Below are 18,951 nucleotides of genomic sequence, written 5' to 3' on the forward strand. Positions count from 1 at the left end.
TTTTGCATAAATCATTCTCCTGTGATAACATGATGCAGGATCTAAAGCAAGATCTCTGCAGACCCTTGGGAAAGCTAACTTCTGTTAGCAGCATGCTAATGACTTGAATCCAATTGAGCCTTAAAGAGGGTCCTCTTTTGTCCATCATATGTGAATATTAGGACAACAAGCCATTTCCAAGTTTTTTCAAATGCACCCAACAGAGATGATTCGAACCAGATGGCACTTATTTTCCCAAATGGCCGAAAGCCAGTTTTCACCAGTCTTTTCTCTAACTTTTTATACTTTAAATCAGGGTAGAGATTTGACTCATTTTCTCCTTGGGAAACCCTCATCACCATTACCTACCTATAATCTGGACTTCGTAGCTGCAAGTTAAGGTCCCCAAAAACAGCCCCAAAGGGCTTAATTGATGCCTTATTCCCTTATATGAGTGGATTTTTTGACATATGCAAGAATTGCCATAATCTCTCAAATATGGGTCCCAGAACCCACAGATTAGCGAGCAGCATGTCCAGCGGTGTTGGCAGACCTACAGAGCGGCCCCGTCTGAAGTCACGTTAACCTAATTCATGATATAGATTAGACCGGACCGTGTACGTTTTAGTGATCTGTTTTACCGTTAATTCGGAAAAACCAAAATACGGAAATACCATGGTATTCTGGTTTTTCGTTTCAAACCAAGAATGGGAAAATGGAAATGGGCGGTCGTATTTCCGTTTTTTGTTCTGAATTCAAAAATGGAAAAACCAAGAACCAAAGTCAAATAAGGTCCGTGTACGTTTTAGTCATCTGTTTTACCGTTCAGTCAAAAAATACGGAAATACGGAAATGCCATGGTATTCTCGTTTTTCGTTTTTGCAAATCCCTTTTTAGTTTTTTCATTTAAAACGAGACACAGAGCACAGCAGGTAACCGGGAAAGAAGAATATTTCAAGAACTTTATACATTAATTAATTAATCTGGGCCGATGGGAGTGCGTTAGCATCAGTAGTTGACTATATGCTGTTTAATATTCATTTATCTATGTACACAGCAATAATTAAGTTTTCGATTAATCGGTGCATTTGATGCAATACAGTTCGTGATATAGTTTAATCAAAGTCATTTTCGTGTTCAGAGTTGTAGGCACTGATATTTATTTTTCCACCGTATTTTGCTGTTGATTTAGTGAACCTGAAGTAGATGCAAAGTCAAAGTGTTTACCAGTTTTACCAGTAGATGACAGTATAAGTGTATTTAAACCATAGATTTAGTCATATTTACCGGTGCCTCTAGGTTATTGATACAGATGTATTTAATGCTGATTATTTCATCTGATATTTGATGTTCATGGTTAATTTGCATTAGTTGTATACATCATGTATTTACATGTTATATTTGTGTAATTTAAGAACTCAACATACATGGAAGAGCGAGCTTGTGTTCATGATCATGAGGCAATAGATATTGACAATTGAAAGCATAAGATAAAACAACAAAAATGCACAGTATATACAATGAAATAGAAGTGTTAAATTAACGAACTGGTTGGTAGTCATTGAGGCTAGATGGTTTCCTCTTTCGTTGTAAATTGGATTAATTTGCTCTATCATCACGAAGGTAAAAGGTCACATTTTGCCTGAGTACACTGTGTTGGCCTTTATAGTGGTTTAAATGATCAGATCCCCTGCCAGGTAGCAGGTGCTTGTGATTCTATACAGGCAGTATGACGCGTCTTCTTTAAATAAAAAGTTTTATTTAGCTTTCAAGTCAATAAAGTAGTCAAGGAAAAACTAAGTTTGTTAGTGTAATGCATGCACAGAAAACACATTGTGATAAGTGTAACCACAAATATTAACAATATCTGATGTAATTGATCTTGTTTTGAACAATAAGATTAAACAATAATAAAAAGTTATAAGTTATATATTCCATATGAACAATAATAAAAAGTTATAAGTTATATATTCCATATATAATAGTACATTGCAAATACATTGCCAATAATTGTACTATTTGCAAATATATAAAATATACTAACATTGTACGTCTAACAATTTGCAAATTAAATCTTTAAACACACTTTCAAATAAATGTAATATAGTGCATTTTCGAGAGAGAGAGAGAGAGAGCGAGAGAGAGCGAGAGAGAGAGAGAGAGAGAGAGAGGCGGCAGTGGTCGGAGCACCTGTTGGAGGTTGAACTTTTGAACCCACTTCAGCGCGCTTTCTACGCGCCCTTTCTACGCGCTCAGCTCTGCTCTGCTCTGCTCAGCACCTGCTCGTCAGAGAGGCGGCAGTGATCAACCAACACATTAATTTAAAAAAAGCACTGGTCGCAGGTTGAACTTTTGAACCCACGTCCGCGCGCTTTCTACGCGCCATTTCTACGTGCTCAGCACCTGAGCTGCTCGTCTGCTCTTCTGTGGGGATTATCCTGAACACTATTGAAGAACAACTGCCTGACTCCTAGGAACAAAACACTTCTTCTGGAGGTAAGCATACCTACATAATTCATTACAGTCGGAGAGGAGAGTAACAGCTTTTTTGAACTGACGTTACCGTACATTTTTAAAATCAGGATAAGGCTCTCTCTACGAGGACAGTTGGAGGGCTGCTCAGAAGATGTGAAGGATATGGTGCACCTTCTTCTCTCCTATTTTGATGAAAAAGAGGAGAACCTCTTCCACTATGTGGAAGAAACATGTCTGGTAAAAGAAGTAGAAGTGGAAAGCTTGCCGGTGACACCATGCATCATTGTATGTGGTAAGTTGATATTTATTTTTACTGACGAAACCGTAACTAATGTAAGGAAATATTGCATGGAATGCACCGTCATGCTATAAAGTGCTAGGTGTGTTTCTTCCCAGTAGTATTTTCTTCTCTATAACGGTGTAATAGATTCATTCAGTTTGACCTATCAGCTTCTTTCCTGAGGCTTCACTGGGACTCTTCTACTCCAAAATGAATGAAATGGACCAGCAAACACCAGCATTTTGAGCTAAAAAAGGTTTTGAAGAATACATATTTGTTGTTCATTCTGTTATTGTTGTTTATTCTTCAAACACCTGTGCCAGCTCAAAATGCTGGTGTTTGCTGGTCCAGATCCACTTCACTTTTTTTTGGATGGTAATGGCTGGTTTTCTGTAATTATTTTCTACGTCTATTTTGTAGGAACCTCCTGCTATGCATCGAGGCAGTTCATGCTAAGTGTCGACGGCAAGGTTGTGAATGACCAAATCCCAAACTTCATTTCTGCCATCTGTTTGATGTTTGGAAGCTATTACTGCCTCAATATCCACTATCCTGTGGTTCTGGGCTCCACACTTGAGTTCCTTCAGAGGTAAAGTAATGTATATATTTTTTTTAATTTCTTCATTTCGAGCAAATCACTGTATTTAGTGGTTGATTATGAATTCTTGTGTTCACAAAGGTGTTTCTTCCTCATCAATCCAGAGAAGGGCACAAAAGTTGAAACCAAGAAAAACAAGAAGCAACTGTCAGTGAACCCAAGAGTCCTCACCCTCATTGCGGATGTCTCTGATCATGAGTGGAGAGAGACATGTTAGAGACGGACTTATCCAACGGAACTGTTAAAGGACCTGTGTGTAGAATTGAGGAGAATTGATTGGCAGTAATGGAATATAGTATTCATATATAGATTTTCATTAGTGTCAAAACTAAGAATAATTGGGTTGTCATTACTTCAGACTGAGCCCTGTATATCTACATAGGAAGCAGGTCCTCTTCAAGGTGCCAATGTTTACCGTTGATATTCAGAAAAGTATTATTTAAAGTATTTAAAGTATTATTTAATGTTTTCAGTTAGCTTTTGGTTTTATAAGCAGTTTGTGTTGTGTTCATTCAGAACAGTATATATATATATATATATATATATATATATATATATATATATATATATATATATATATATATATATATATATATATACTTTTGTTTTGGTATTCATTGTTCTAATAAGCAGTTGTTCAGGTTCTGTCCAATTTATGTGAACTGGCTTATTGTACATCGAGGTGAAATTACTAATGCCTACTGATAACTTCAACAATGAGGTCAAAGCAACAGTATGTTTTGTTAGAGGCTGTTCTTTCAGTTTAAACCTGACGTTTGACCTAAGAAAAGATTTTACATTACATGTAGTGAGTTATTCAATTTTAGCTTGTTATTTCTTCCCAGAACAAACATTTCAGATTCACTAGCAGGGTAGGTAGAATCCAAGGAGGAACAGAGCTTCTTTACTATCCATGCATTTGAGATAATAAAGCTGTCCCTAAAGACAATTTGAGCCTTTGTTTCAGTGCTTTTGTTAAACTTCAGAGTAGGTTGAATGCAGGTGGCATTGCTAAGAAGAATTTCCTTTAAGGTAAGTAAATTGTACACATTTCTAACAAATATCTGAACATTTTTATTGGTACATGTGCAGTTTGTGCAGGACATTAAGACAATTTACTCTTATCTTGTAACATTTAATTAATTTGCTCCTGCCACCTTTCAGACATTGCATTCAAACTCGAGTGGTTATGGACTTGGATGAGAACCAGGAAAACGGTGAGATTCTAAAAGCAAACTGTTTTTTTTTTTTTTTTACTTTTAAAGATGATTTTCTGTCATTTGTGTTTTATTGGACAGCAGAAGTAGAGAGACAGGAACCACAGTGGAGTGAGAGGGGATGATCTGCAGCAAAGGGCCCAACGGGAATCAAACCTTTGTTGCTGGATAACAATATGTGGTACGTGCTAAACCAGGTCAGGAACTGGTTTTATTTTTGATTGTGAATTTAGCCATTTAATTTTAATTTGCAACCTTTGCATTGAAAAGAGTAAAGGTTGATGCTTGAGATGATTTCATCTTTCACTTAAGAGGATGTATGTCCACCCCTTGTCTTTTTTTTCTCTTTATTCTTTCTTTCAGGTGTGATTACGACAATCAGCGGTTGTACTTCAGATGGACCTCATCACCCTCTTTGCTGTCCTACTAGTCTAACCTTGTGATTGGATACATACGAGTTTTGTCAAGGATAAACAGTGGTAAGTTGTTGTAAAGTTTAATGTATGTTCATTTAACAAGAGAAGGCTTTAGGGTCTTCTATTTTTGTAAGCACTGTGTAGCCATTTCATGTTCAAACAGTGTATGCATGTATTCTTGATGTTAAGCACTGCATAAAACGGCATTGCATAATCCAATAACCTTTTTTTGACATACTGTGAATTCATTTTGACTTTATTGACATACCATACGTATTATGGCTATTTCTTATTCATGAATCATATTTGTAGCTTGACCTTTTCATGAAATCTTTAACCCTACTCTTTGTTTACCCTTTTGTAAGTTTGTTCTGTTTCACCCTCTTTAATGTTTTGTGTTTTTATAGTTTGATTGTTTTGTGTGTGAAGTCTGTGAGAACCATTTTGCAACTGTGTAAGTGCTATATAAAGTTATATTATTGGTGATGTTACTGTTATTATTATTGTTAGTATTAATGTTTTCTATGTTGTCTTTTTTTCTGGCTGGAGGATCATGCTAGCCCACAGCGAACACCAGATTGACTTGTGAGTCTTCAAGCAGAAATCATGACACCTGCCTAAAGTTCCAGTTTCCTGAACAGCATACCCTGTCTGTATGAGACTCTGTCCCACCTGTCTTCAGTCAAGTCTGGACCCAATGACTCAGACACCAGTCTTGTCAAGGCTAATTAGAGGTAAGCAGTGTGATAGGTGCAACTCAAACTTCACTTGTGGGCCCTTCTTATACGGGAGATTTACGGTGATTTACGGTGAAGGTAAACAGTCCACCTGGGAGGCTGTGGTTGATCGTCAACAGATCAAGAAAGTGACAGAATCCATGAATGGAAGGTTATTGAAAAGAAGGGGGGGGGGCTATATTGGTAACAGATACATTTTTTTAAATATCAATAATGTTTATTTGTAAATTTTGAGTTTGTTTATTATTCTCACTTTAACAGATGAAAATAAACAAGTGAGATGGGAACATTTTTCATTTAGTTGCATAATAATTGTGCACACAGATATTCTCCTAAGAAAGCCAAAACCTCAGTTTTACTTTCTTAAATATTCAGGTTTGAAGTTTATTAACATTTTGAATTGACCAAGAGCACTGTAGTTGTTCAATAATAAAATGAATCCTCAAAAATAAAACTTGCCTAATAATTGTGCACACAGTGTATTTTTTGGAGGCATCTGTGTATTTAGGCTGCCTGTCGACAGAAATTAAACACATGCTGATGATGCCTTATTGCTGAAATGTGTAGTTTTTTTTTACCATTCTACCTGATAGTTATTATTTTGTATTAAGTATAAAGTGCTGGTTTCTTCTAGGTCATTGGAGCTCAGTCTAAGACAGTAAATGTTTCTCTGTGTAGGCATCATGTTGAAGCACTGCATCAATCTAACTTTGCCTTTGTTTCTGTTTTTGGGTGCAGAGAGGATCATTCCAGTCCACAGTCAATACCTGATGGTCAACAGACGAGTCCTCAAGCAGAACTAGTGAAAATACACGCTTCAAGTTCCAGCTTCCTGAACTTCATGTCCATGTGAGATGCTATACCATGTTGAGTGCCCTCTTCAGTCAAGTCTGGACTCAGTGACTCATTACTCTTGATCAACTCAGGGCAAGTGGCTAATCCTTTCATGTTTATTCATGGTTATCCTTAATATATATGGACACATGCTGTTTCTTCAAGATCTCAACACTGCTTTGTGAGTATATTGTACAATATATTGTATCAGTTCAACCTGTTATTCACAGAGAATGTTAGTTTCTTAAGGTATATCAATGATGGTCTGTACCTTGATTTACAATATGCTTTACTTGATATTTCCTTTGTAATTTACAAAAATCAGAAGTTGACTGAAATCTATGCCAACCAATTGTATTACGTTCTACCGTATTTTTGTACCGTGATTCTTACACATTGTCACTATATTTTTTACGGTAAAGTTCTGGCAACCACAGCTGCCGGTAATTTACCGTTAAGTTGCATTTTTCAATAAAATGCCGTAATGTATCATACAGTTGTACTGTGTTTTTTTACTGAGAAAAACTGTAATTAGCTTCACAGTATAGTTGCTGTTTATAAAGTTATTTACCACAAAAATTTACGGTTGCAAAAATATGTACCGTGATGTATTATACGTTCTAACTTTATTTTTTACGGTGAAGTTCTGGCAACCACAGCTGCCGGTAATTTACCGTTTAATTGCATATTACCGTAAACAGGTTCATGAAATCTCTTGTTTTTTATAGTAATGTACCGTAAACAAAAAACTGTTCTCAACTGTGAAATTTACGGTTGCAAAAATATGTACCGTGATGTATTATACGTTCTAACTTTATTTTTTACGGTGAAGTTCTGGCAACCACAGCTGCCGGTAATTTACCGTTTAATTGCATATTACCGTAAACAGGTTTATGAAATCTCTTGTTTTTTATAGTAATTTACTGTAAACAAAAAACTGTTCTCAACTGTGAAATTTACGGTTGCAAAAATATGTACCGTGATGTATTATACGTTCTAACTTTATTTTTTACGGTGAAGTTCTGGCAACCACAGCTGCCGGTAATTTACCGTTTAATTGCATATTACCGTAAACAGGTTTATGAAATCTCTTGTTTTTTATAGTAATGTACCGTAAACAAAAAACTGTTCTCAACTGTGAAATTTACGGTTGCAAAAATATGTACCGTGATGTATTATACATTCTCACTTTATTTTTTACGGTGAAGTTCTGGCAACCACAGCTGCCGGTAATTTACCGTATATTACACAGGATTTTTTTTACAGTGTACACACAACATACACATAAAAACAAAGTTGGGCAGGTTTGATAGTCTACATCATGTGAAACAAGATCTTCTGTTTATGAGACCAGCTGAAATTCAGCATTTCTTCATTTGCTCAGGATTTGATGTACAGAGCAGAGTGCAGATCACAACGCTACTGTTGTGTGTGTGAAAACAGATCACGAGTGGTACGTCGTGTCAGTAGTGGAGCGGATGAATGTCATACAGATATTGGATTTGCGGTGAAAACCACGAGCGGCCATGATGAAATATTGAAGTTGGAATTTATGATGTTTTACTCAAACGTGATAGTGTCACAAAAATGGTGCTCAAAGGTTACGTTGCACCAAAGATAACGACAAACAATGTAAATTAGCAACATGTCAAGCTAATGCTCTTCCTCAGCCTTACTTGGTCTGGTATGACCAGTATCTCATAGTGGCTAATGTTAGCTAACTTTAGCAAGCAGTGTAGCTTACAAACATTACATTAAACATCACTGAGGAAGCTCACTCATTTTCTGACTCTTATACTGTGTTTTAGCTCCGGCTTCGCATGTGTTATCCCAGTTACATAGGCTTGCCAACATCTAAGGTGCATTATATACATTTATAATTAGTACATTTTATTTGGGTTTTCAGGAGTCAGCCGACAGATTTGTTTTGGATTAACTGAACTCAACTGTTGGATCTTGCTGTCAGGCCAATATATTCTCAAAAGAACAGTGTGTTGTAAGTACCCTCTGCTTTGGCTCCTCTGAGGTGGCCTTCAGATAATGTAAAAACGCAAATGGCTCTCTCTAGCGGCAGTGTTATGTTTGTCCGTTCTGGGCAGCTGTAGAAATATGGCGGTGTGACATAGCGGACTCCGTGAAGAGGACCCACTCCCTATCAAGATAGGAAGGGCTATCGCTCACCAATAGTGGTATTAAATAATCAAACAGTGATGGTCTTGAAATAAACGTCCATCTGATACCTCTGTCGTTCAGTGGGGTTTTTGTAATCAATCCAATGCATACTGTATTGAAACCAGTATAACAAACCATAACAGAAAGCCTTTTCAGACATATATTAAGAATTTTAATCTATTACAGTGAAATGTTAAGGTACACATACAAATGTTTCCTTTACAAAAGTTCACAGCAACATCAAAATGGGTCAACCAGTTGAAGCACGGCACCCAACAGGACCTTCTGGATTTGTCATCGGTTATAACTTAAAAGTAGAGTACGTCTTTGGCACCAGAAAACAAAACAAAAATAAAAGTAATAAAAACAACACTACAAAATATATTAACTTCTCTCACTTCAAATAGCCATTCATGTAAACACATTCCAAAAAGAAAAAGTGAAGGGGCATTAACTTAAACTGTCACAGTACATTGACCAGCAAACGCATCGCGACAGGAAATGTGGTGAAAAAGCTTGAAGGGGAATACCAGTCAAATGTCAGATTTCAGGTGCCGTTTGTGGGACTTCAAACAATACTCCCATTGATAATGTTGTCAAGATGGAACCTGACAACTCTAGCATAACATGTTAGCTTAGCGGTATTCCCCCTCCAAGGATGAGCTGTGGCACATTCCAGTGAAATACAAAAGGGGACACAGTCCGGGAAAACCGGAGTCTACATTCAGCAGTGTTCAGTGATCTGACACTATGCAGGGAGAAATAAATAGAAGATTCCGTGGTGAGGACACAGTCCACACAGAAACGTGATACTTGAGCAGGGATGGGGACAACAAATAGAGGAGCAAATGCAGGCCAATTATAGTTGACTGTTTCGCGGTAGAACCAGCTACCACCGACTCAGACCAAAGAAACAGCCCCAGAAAGAAAATCATGTGGAGTATGTGTGCCATTTTAACAAGGGCGAGGGGTCAGACTTTAGATAGCCTTTTTCTTTAAAGGGAGCATTCCCTCAGCGAGGGAATGTGAGAAGATTAGCTCCGGCGTGTCAGCGGAGGGGAGCTAAAAGGCTGGGCAGTCGCCATGCGGGGCCCCGAACATTAACCTGGGATGGAAAATTAGACCCCCGTGCGACGCCTGTCAATCCTCGCAGGGTTTTTTTTAAAGAGAGTTTCAAAGTTTCTAAATCTTCCTCTGAGGCTTGAGCAGGGGCCTCGAATGTATTTTAAAGAGAGGAGCAACTGTTAATTTAGGTTGCAGTCGTTCTGTTACACAGCATAATCCCCAAACATGGTATGGATGCACAGAGGATGCTTATAGTAGAAATATTCGCACTACTTTCAGAGGGCACGGTAACAGGCTCGCTACTGGAACTTCAAAATCAACCCAACCAAACATAGAAGGGTTGCACGCTTAATCCAGATAGGAGAGCATAAAATCACATCGTTTAAGTGGAGCGGAGCAAAGCAAGTGATCCTGGTTCTTCTCACCTCTCAAACATAAAAAGTAACATCACAAATATGAGCAGCGTTTACAAATATAAATACAATACGTCACAAAAAAAAACAAGTAACATGCAGGAAAAAAAAAGAACTTCCTATCACAGTGCAGAATACTGTCCAGGTACCTTGGAGGATTCAGACTCTTGAGGCAAATGTCAGAGTTTGTGAATTGTGGAAAGCTCAGCTCTCCTCACCAAAGACTGCACCACATCCTGGACTCTGCATGTTTGAGTCTGCTTACAAACTGCTCTGCTCACGTCGGACGACTGGCCCTTCTTTACTCAGACGTGGAGGAAGGCCTTCGACACCTCGGCCAAAAGTCTACGTTGCCGTTGAAGTCATATTAAATGAGGATTTCAACCACCTCTGCTTCGGAGCTGCTGATGCTGCTCTTGAATGTCTTGAGCGGCTCCTCCGAGGGGTCTGCAGGGAAGATAAAATTAGCAGATTACAAAAACAACCTTGGTATGCTAACGTAAATACAACTGCAATGCCGGCTATTTGCAACGCTGCACACGGCCTTGTTTCATTTAAAGTCATTAGCGACAACAGTGCAGCCTCAGTGTGTCCTGATCCTGGGTCTGGTTACACTTTAAATAGTGGTCAAATGGGACACGGATCAAAGGGCTGCCTGTTAGAATGAACAGTTGTTTGTGTGGTGGTGATTGGGTGTCGAATGCCAATAAACCCACCAGTTGTAGCTGCTGAGATCGCCTCAGACGTCTTTAGCTTCTCAGGCTCTGCTGTGATCTCAGGCTCCAGCAGGGCCTCGTCACTTTGGGTGCTGGAGTCTCGGCTCGGGGCCCTTGGCCCTGCTCGGGGCCGGGGTTGCAGCGCAGCGGCGCCTGTCTGGTCATCCGAGAGGCTCTTTCCTACGAATGCGGCCAAAGAGAGGAGGCTGCTTAATTACCCGCTTGCATCCACATTTACCCGCTGCTTAACATCTGCCCCGCCGGGTTCTTCCCATGACTATTCTGGATCAGGCTATTCTGGAGTGAGAGACGATATGCATTCCAATTTAAAAACACGTTGTCCAGTCGAGGGACAGGAAAAGGTTGTCTGATTCGTTTTTTTTAAGGAAGTGCACATTCTGTCTCGCGACGCTGACCAGTGTGCCAGTTGTCCCTTGATAGCATGTGTCATTGCGGATTAAAAATTCCTTGGATGTTGCATAAAGGGGGGCAGACATCTCGCTCTCACCTTTACTCTCCACGCTGCTGGTCACAGTGTTGACGGAGGGGACGGACCTGGCGAGACGAAGCCCCTGTTTCTCCAGCTTGCCCTGCTCCAATCTGGAGCGCTGCTGGATGACTTTGATCACAGCATCCTTCTCCAGGAGCTGAGCGTGAAGTGCGCGGATCCTAAACACATGGAAGACCCCATTAGATCAGAAACCCAAATACAAAGAAGCAGGCAGTATCTAACAAGGACGCGGACAGATGTGTACCTGTTCTCCATCTCCTGATGCCTATGACTCGCCAAAGGCAGGTCATCATTGAAACTGCTGTTTGGTGAATGTCGAGGTGAGTGATTGATGATGGTTGTATCTCTGCAAAGAAAATAGAGGAATGTTAAAAACAACAACTTTTAAACTTCAATGACATTGTAACAGTCAAGATGTTCCACGTTTTGTCGTACCTCTGTGCTGCAGCAGTGGCAGCTGCGTCCATTGCAAACTGCCTCATGGTGCTCTCCTCCAGGTACTTTTGCTCCCACTTGGTGATGTCTGCCTCCAGGGCCAGAACGCGCTCCTCTTTCTCCCTCAGCTGCTGCTGCAACGTGGAGGGGCTCGGTTCTGAAGCCGTGGGGTCAGCTGCCTGTCTCTGAGACTAAGATAATAGACAGCTGTTAACATTAGGAAACAAACACCTTTAATTTGAATTAATAGTTTGATATTTTGCAAAATACTCTTAGTCGTTTTCTTGGCGAGAGTCAGATGAGACAATTGATACAACTCATGTCTGTACTCTAAATATGAGGCTACGTAGCAGCAGGCGTTAGCTGAGCTCAGCATAAAGACTGAAAGTAAGGGGAAACTGCTAGCATGGCTCTGTCCACAGACAAATAAACCGCCTACAAGCATTGTTGTGTGGATTAAATCAACAAGATATGAAATGTAAATGAGTGGCCTTCAGCCATGCGATATGTTTGTGTTTTCTTTTGGACAAAACCAGGCTAGCTGTTTCCCCTTCTTATGCTAAGCTAGGCTAATCAACACCCGGCTGATTATTGAGCGCACAGACCTGCGAGTGGCATTAATCCTCACTTGACAAGAAAGCAAGTTAGCATATCTTCCAAAGCGTTGAGCTATTCCTTTAAGTTACAGACAAAAGAAACATGTGATGACTTCCTCCCCTCACCTGCTGTGCCCTAAGGCTTTTCAGTTCCTGCTCCAGTCGCGTGCGCAGTCGCAGCTCCAGCTCCTCCCTCTTCTCGCACGCCGCTTGCAGCTGAGCCAGCGCGCTCTGCAGCCGCTCCACCTTGGCTACGTAGGCCCTCTTCCTCTGCAGCTCCTCCTCCAGCTGCCGGTTGCGGGCCTGCGTCGAGGCCAGCGTCTGCGCGAGCAGCTCCCGTCGCCGCTGGCCCTCCTCGCCGGAGACGCGCATCTGCTGTATCTGCCTCTCCAGCTGTTCGCGCTCCCGCTGCTGCTCTTCATCTAAGACACAGAGAGGGGGGGGGGGGGAGAAGAGGTGAATGGTGGTAAAAGTAACAGTGACATGATCCTGGAATATATGAGGGGGAGGGGGGGGGGGGGGGGGGGGGGCAGCCTCGTAGAAGTCAGATGAATGCTAAAGAAAGGTATACCGGTACTGTATGTCAACAAAGTGGCTCAGTGAGTTACATGTGAATGGAATGTGGCCCAAAAAGAGACATGTGGTTCAACAACAGACCACAATGAAAATGAATCACAACCACTTAGCTGTACTGTAAACTCACAATTATCATTCAATTAATCTCATTTACGAATTAAAAGCCAGTCCGTTTTGAAATGAGGGAAAAGCCAGTTTATCTGTTGTGCCACTTTAAAGAGGGGGTTGATTACACAACACCAGTGCATGCCTGTGGAGGGAATGCAGACTTCCTCTTATCCACTTATGCACACAGGCGTAGCTTTGTACTGGGAAAAGCTCTGGAATGCTTCTGGGGACGTGAAGTAAACAAGCAGCTCAAAATATAATTCGAGGGGTCCTTGAAACAAAAAAAAAAAAATACATATACACAGGACACATCCCACTATTGTGATTTAATCGAGGCTTTGTCCCTGTTGTCCCTAGGTAGCCGTTTCCAGGAAAAACAGACAGACAATTGATCTTGATCTTCAGGCCCAAAACAATCGCACGGCTGTTTAAAATACCCGGAAAAGTGCAACTGTTATCCCAGCAGCAAGGTCATCTAACCCTCACTGGCAGATATGTCGAATGAGGCAAAAACACAAAAAACATTTGTCAGAAAATCATTCACAAATGCATCCAAATGAAAATGGTATTTGGGAAATAAAAACAAAGATGAGTAATATTTTGATAGTTGGGTTTACTTGACAGCACATCCCTGCACAGAACAGGAAAGGAGTAAAGAAATATTCTTGCAGATCATGGTTGGACCATGGAGGTAAAGAAATGCCCAAACAAGGAGAGCGAGCTGGCCAGGGGTCATCTTGAGTTGGGCCGGGACGCCCCGGAGCCCCAGACACATTAGTTCCCCCTGAGGAGGAAAGTCAGCAGTGATGGTGTGTGTGTGTGCCTAAAATACCTAAAAAATAAATTCCTGGAATCCAGACCACATTTGCTAAAGCTATGTAAAATAGCTGGCATCTAAGCTCCAAGAATCTTAACATTGGAGATAGAGCCATTTGAGTCCCGACATGCGGGGCCCACAGCCACCTCGCCCTGAGGGAACCACTGGGAAATGACGCTCCTGCACAGGGCTGCAGTGCGATTTGTCGAATCAGATTGGGGAAAAAAACAAAACATAGATCCTTAACTCTTTTCTGTCATGAGCCACGCTGTGAGAAGAATTGAAAAGAGTGACGCAGACATGAACTCACTCTGCTCCAGCAGCTTAACAAAGACATGCTGTCTCTGGTCCGAACACTCGGCCTCCCTGGCCGACCGCTGTTTGGTGGCTGAGTCGAGCTGATCTGCGCGGAGGGAAACAAATAAACGGTCACACACACTGGGTTACACTTGAAGGCTGACTGCGAGTTACTGACACACAAATGGGTCCGTACCCTTCAGATCTCTGTTAAAGTCGTGCATCCTCTTAATCTCGGCCTCTAGTTTATTCCTCATTGTTTTCTCCAGAGTCTCCCGCTTGGCAGAGCCTTTCATCAGAGTCTCATACGCCTCAGATATCCTTTGGATCTCCAGCTCCAACTGGGAAGAAAACGCGAGGAAGATGATTAGTCTGTGGGAGAGGCATCCCCATTAGTTGTCTGGAATGTGGTTATTGTTTCAGTTGTTAATATCAATGAGGCCAATTACTCATCTGCACAAATGACGCCCTTTCTCTCTCCCTTTACTGCTTACCGGCAAATGGCTTTCTAACACTCCGCGCAACTGAAAAGCGGGAATCAACATTCCTGAGCGAACACTTGTGAGTCCCCAAGTGTCGAAGGCATTTATCGCCTTTCATGGCAATATGCCAGCATGTTTGAAAGACAAAAGGAGGTGAGAAAACCCCCAACACCGAACCGGTAGAGCACATTTCTAAAAAGTCGCAATCCATTACTATAAATATGATTTTTTTTAAAACTGTTCTCCACATACTGAACCACCCGTGCATGTTCCCAACCTGCCAGACAGCTCATCACCCCGACATGTACTGGCAAGGAAAGTATTGTTTTTTTTACGATTTCCACACCCTCTGGGAGTCAACAGCTGCGTTTCATCGCAACCGCCTTGTTCTATTACCTTCTGCAGCCTGGCGGCCTTCTCGGCGTGGGCCTCCAGCTCCTTCCTGAGCCACTCGTTCTCCCGCACCAACACCTCTGTATGAGCCGAGCCATTGCCAGGGGCTGCGGTGATGCTGTTGGGAGCCACCTGGGACTGAGCCGATGCGTACCTGCTGAGGAAAGACACGAGTAACTTGTTACAACGCTGCTGAAAACCTGCGAGGCCTTGGGAATGCTTGAATGATGCCGTTTTGCATGGCCCCATTTTATCTGACATCCAAAACCAAATGGTCCTACTCTATCTGCTGTGATTACCTGTGATGCTGTGAGTAGAATGGGGGAGGAGGGTCTCTGTAGTACTGCCCGTGCTCCTGGGAGTGGCTGAGCATGTATCCAGGAAGTCTGGCGAACAGGGGGTAGTCCGGGGGCGGCCCACGCTGGTCCACGCACTGTTGGGCTGCCTGCCTGTCGGCCGCCAAGGCATTTGTAATATTATCATGCAGCTGTGGATAGCTGTGTGAGGTGCTCATGGCCAGTCTGTCTCTAAGACCATTCCTCTCCAAAGAGAGCTGCATGAGCCTCTCGCTGAGGGAGCGAGCATGCTCCCTTTTCAAATCCCACTGCCCCTCGCCGTGGCTCCCCAGAATGTCCACGCCGGGCCCCTCCTGCTCTGCCTGCCCCTTCTGGGAGATCAGGTACTGGGAGTGGGCCTTTGCCTCCTCGTACGTGGGCAGCTCCTCTCCATGGAGCTGGTACAAGCGGCACACCTTGCTCTCGGAGTGCACACAGTCCCCCTGGTGCTCCTGGCCCTGGGGGTCCTGTCGCGTGGACATCTGCATGTACTGGGGCTCCTCCTGAGTCAGGCTCTCCAGAGAGGAGCGAGGACTGCCGCCGCCGCCTCCGCTGCTGCTGCTGACTCCACGCAGGGCCTGCTGCTGGATAGCCAGAAGCGTGCGAGTGTCCGTCAGATTGCCGTAGCGGAGCTGCTCTTGGATGAGACGGTGCAGGACCGTTCCAGATGAGCCTTCAGCGGTTCTCATGTCAGTCAGTGGGAAATGGGCAAAAGAAAACCAGCCTTGAGGTGGCAGTTTGAGGGCACGTCACAAACCTGAAGGAAAAACATTAATATACATGTTATCAGCTCAGTGTTTTTTTCAGGCTTCCTTAACCCCATTGTTCTCATCAAAACTACTACTAATAATAAATATTCAGTTATGAGCCACAGACAGCAGCCAACATCTTCTATTACACACTGACTTTAGCTGGAAGTGCATGAGCTGCTGCTGGAAATACCCCTGACAGTGATGTCAGTGCAGATCCAGTTTTATTGCCCACACACTTTAAGACATAGCTCTCTCCAGCCAGACACAAGTGTAATTAATACTAATACAATCACTATGAACACAGACTTCCCACAGACAAACTGACTGATTGACCCAAATTTGACAGAAACTAAAAAAAAGATGTATAAACCAAGACTGTCGTCCTACAGGAAACATGCTGGAAGATGTGAAATATGAAAAAATATATTTGAGAATATACTGAGAGGCTTTAAATCGATCAGAAACTCAAACTTTGAGATCAATTGTATTTAAAATGTTTGAATATATGTGAAAAATGATGCAGTTCAGTAAAGGCGGCGCGCTTCACTGTATATCAAATACATAAATTAGAGTTTCCCATCGGGTTTTAAACATAACTTCGCAGAAACCATCGCATCATTAATCCGCCAGGCAATACTGCGCCACGCACAATGGCGCGCGACTTCTAGTTCTCCGACATCCAAAGACAAAAGATGAACTCAGGAGAGCAAAACGTACACACTTACCAAATGATCGTCTCATCACACGGGAAACGGTAAACGGTGGCGTGATCTCCAAAGTAGTCCGTGCTCAGTTCAACAATGTCCACAAGTTCCTTCCTCCGTTTTCCTCCATGTAACGTAACGTGTGTGTGTGTCTGTGTGTGTGTGTGTGAGCGCACCGACGGCCAACAGCAGACTGAGCGGACCGAAGCTGCGCGCTGCACGAATAAATAACTGAGGGCCGATTGTTCGCTGCGGCTGGAATGACTGGAATGTAAAGGCTCCAAGTCCCTGTGGGATCAAAAGCGGAGCACAGGGGAGGAGGAGAGGAGAGGGGGAGGAGATGAGAGGAGAGGGGGAGGGACGAAGCCAAAAAATTGGATTCAGAGCAGCAGCGTACACTGTCTCAGCTGGCTGCTTGTATCATGTAAAAGAGCTCGTTGTTGTCGTTTTGTATGAATTTGAAGTCCCTGCTGCTCCAACGTTTAAAGTCACAGCTCGAGGAGCAACATGTTACGGTGAGACTGCAGATACAAAAAAAAAAGATTTAAAAGATTGAAATCATAAAGTGTGCGTTGAAATACGCAAGGATGGTGGTTTATAAGGATTCCTGTGTTCCAACACTATAGGCCTACGTCTAGTAGCCTACATGTGATTTCGGTCAGATGTGTTGCTGACATTTCAAAAAGAACACTGACAAAACCCATACAAAGTCTCAATCTCCCATTACAATTTGTTTTTATTGTCGATTAATATGTATATATTATATATATATCTATATATATATGTAATATATCTTAATATATCTTTTAGTCGAAGAAATTTTTGAAAATGGTGAAAAAAATACCTCATCTCAACTTCCCGCCTCAGCGGATGTATTCAAACTCCTCTGTTTTCAGTTCGTAAACCCAGAAAGTCTTTTTCGCATTAACTGAAAAAACAGGAAATTCTCATTTGACGAGCTGAAAACAGGGAATGTTTAACATATTTCGATAAATGTAATAAATGATCACTCAGTTTTCAAAATTGTTGGCGATTAATATTCTGTGGATCGACTCATGGGATAATTGACTGATAAGTGCCACTAAAAATTATAAATGTGATATTGAACTGAGACCTAATTATAATGTGCGTTAATTAAAGTTGAACTGTATTTCATGGTGGATTTTACCTGCTGAACATGACAGAAACTAGACTTGGTATAAGAGGTCTCATGAGGCAGTAATTTAAAAAAGAACAGTGCTGTCGCACAATCGAGACGTGGATTCATCATTATTTCTTTGAGCAGCCTTTTGTTTGCATGTGGCTGGTAAATATTTAAGCCGTGGCCCGTGGCAGTTAATTGCAGTGTGTGTCTGTGTGTGGACATGGAGGGAGAGGGGTGGGTGCGAGGCATGCTGCCTGCCAGCTGTCCGTGGACCGAAATCCCCTTCCCCTCCTTTAATAAGAGCTCTGAGAGATGCATTGTTCTCCCCCAAAAAGCAGACATGAAGGGGGCAGCCCCTGCCATCTGCCGTTCCACCCCTCCACCACTAGCACCAGCTATATTCCTCATTCACGCTCACACACACACACACACACACACACACACACACACACACACACACACACACACACACACACACACACACACTCACACGTATGTGGATGGAGAGACCCTGGGATCAGCTGGCCGTTGGGGGGTTGGGTGCTAGCGTTGGATAGTCGTGTTATTGATTGCGTGAAAAGGATCATCCTAATGGTGGCGCAGGCTGTTGGGTGTAAACAAGTCTCCTCTTGTCTGTCAGCATGAAAAACCTGCAGGTTGCTTTATCTTAAACGCTCACAGGCAGATGTCCACCTGTGGATTTGCATGGCAGTTGAAGCCCAACAGTTGCTAAAGAATGCGGATTGCCTCAACAACTGATAAGAATCGACAGGTTTTGCCATTTCACAACTCATCAGGGCTGATAAGATAAGCGATAAGAACGCCTCACATTGTGCTGTTGCACGATGTGCCATTTTACGAGGACTTTATAACATTGCCTACGGCGCTGAAGCTTGCTG

The 18,951-nt window shown here is 42.2% G+C and overlaps 1 protein-coding gene and 2 long non-coding RNA genes across 3 annotated transcripts; 2 read left to right on the forward strand and 1 right to left on the reverse strand.

Moving 5' to 3' along the window:
- Positions 1-2,595: 2,595 nt before the first annotated feature.
- On the forward strand, positions 2,596-3,743 carry LOC306776325. Its single transcript, XR_013771910.1, has 3 exons — positions 2,596-2,746; positions 3,155-3,323; positions 3,414-3,743. It is a non-coding gene; the product is annotated as an uncharacterized lncRNA (long non-coding RNA).
- An 895-nt stretch (positions 3,744-4,638) lies between these two features.
- Positions 4,639-5,693, forward strand: LOC306776591. Its single transcript, XR_013771923.1, has 3 exons — positions 4,639-4,730; positions 4,913-5,028; positions 5,515-5,693. It is a non-coding gene; the product is annotated as an uncharacterized lncRNA (long non-coding RNA).
- A 3,045-nt stretch (positions 5,694-8,738) lies between these two features.
- amotl2a (angiomotin like 2a) lies at positions 8,739-17,086 on the reverse strand. Its single transcript, XM_079267534.1, has 11 exons — positions 16,930-17,086; positions 15,417-16,209; positions 15,121-15,274; positions 14,439-14,583; positions 14,256-14,348; positions 12,571-12,866; positions 11,849-12,039; positions 11,658-11,759; positions 11,411-11,571; positions 10,903-11,082; positions 8,739-10,633 (listed from the first exon to the last, which is right to left on the reverse strand). The coding sequence occupies exons 2-11, from the start codon at positions 16,139-16,141 to the stop codon at positions 10,554-10,556; spliced, it is 2,127 nt and encodes a 708-aa protein (XP_079123660.1). The 5' UTR covers positions 16,142-16,209; positions 16,930-17,086; the 3' UTR covers positions 8,739-10,553.
- Between the last annotated feature and the right edge of the window lie 1,865 nt (positions 17,087-18,951).

The sequence above is a fragment of the Melanostigma gelatinosum genome (assembly GCF_949748355.1).
Source record: "Melanostigma gelatinosum genome assembly, chromosome: 4".
Taxonomy (NCBI): Eukaryota; Metazoa; Chordata; class Actinopteri; order Perciformes; family Zoarcidae; genus Melanostigma; species Melanostigma gelatinosum.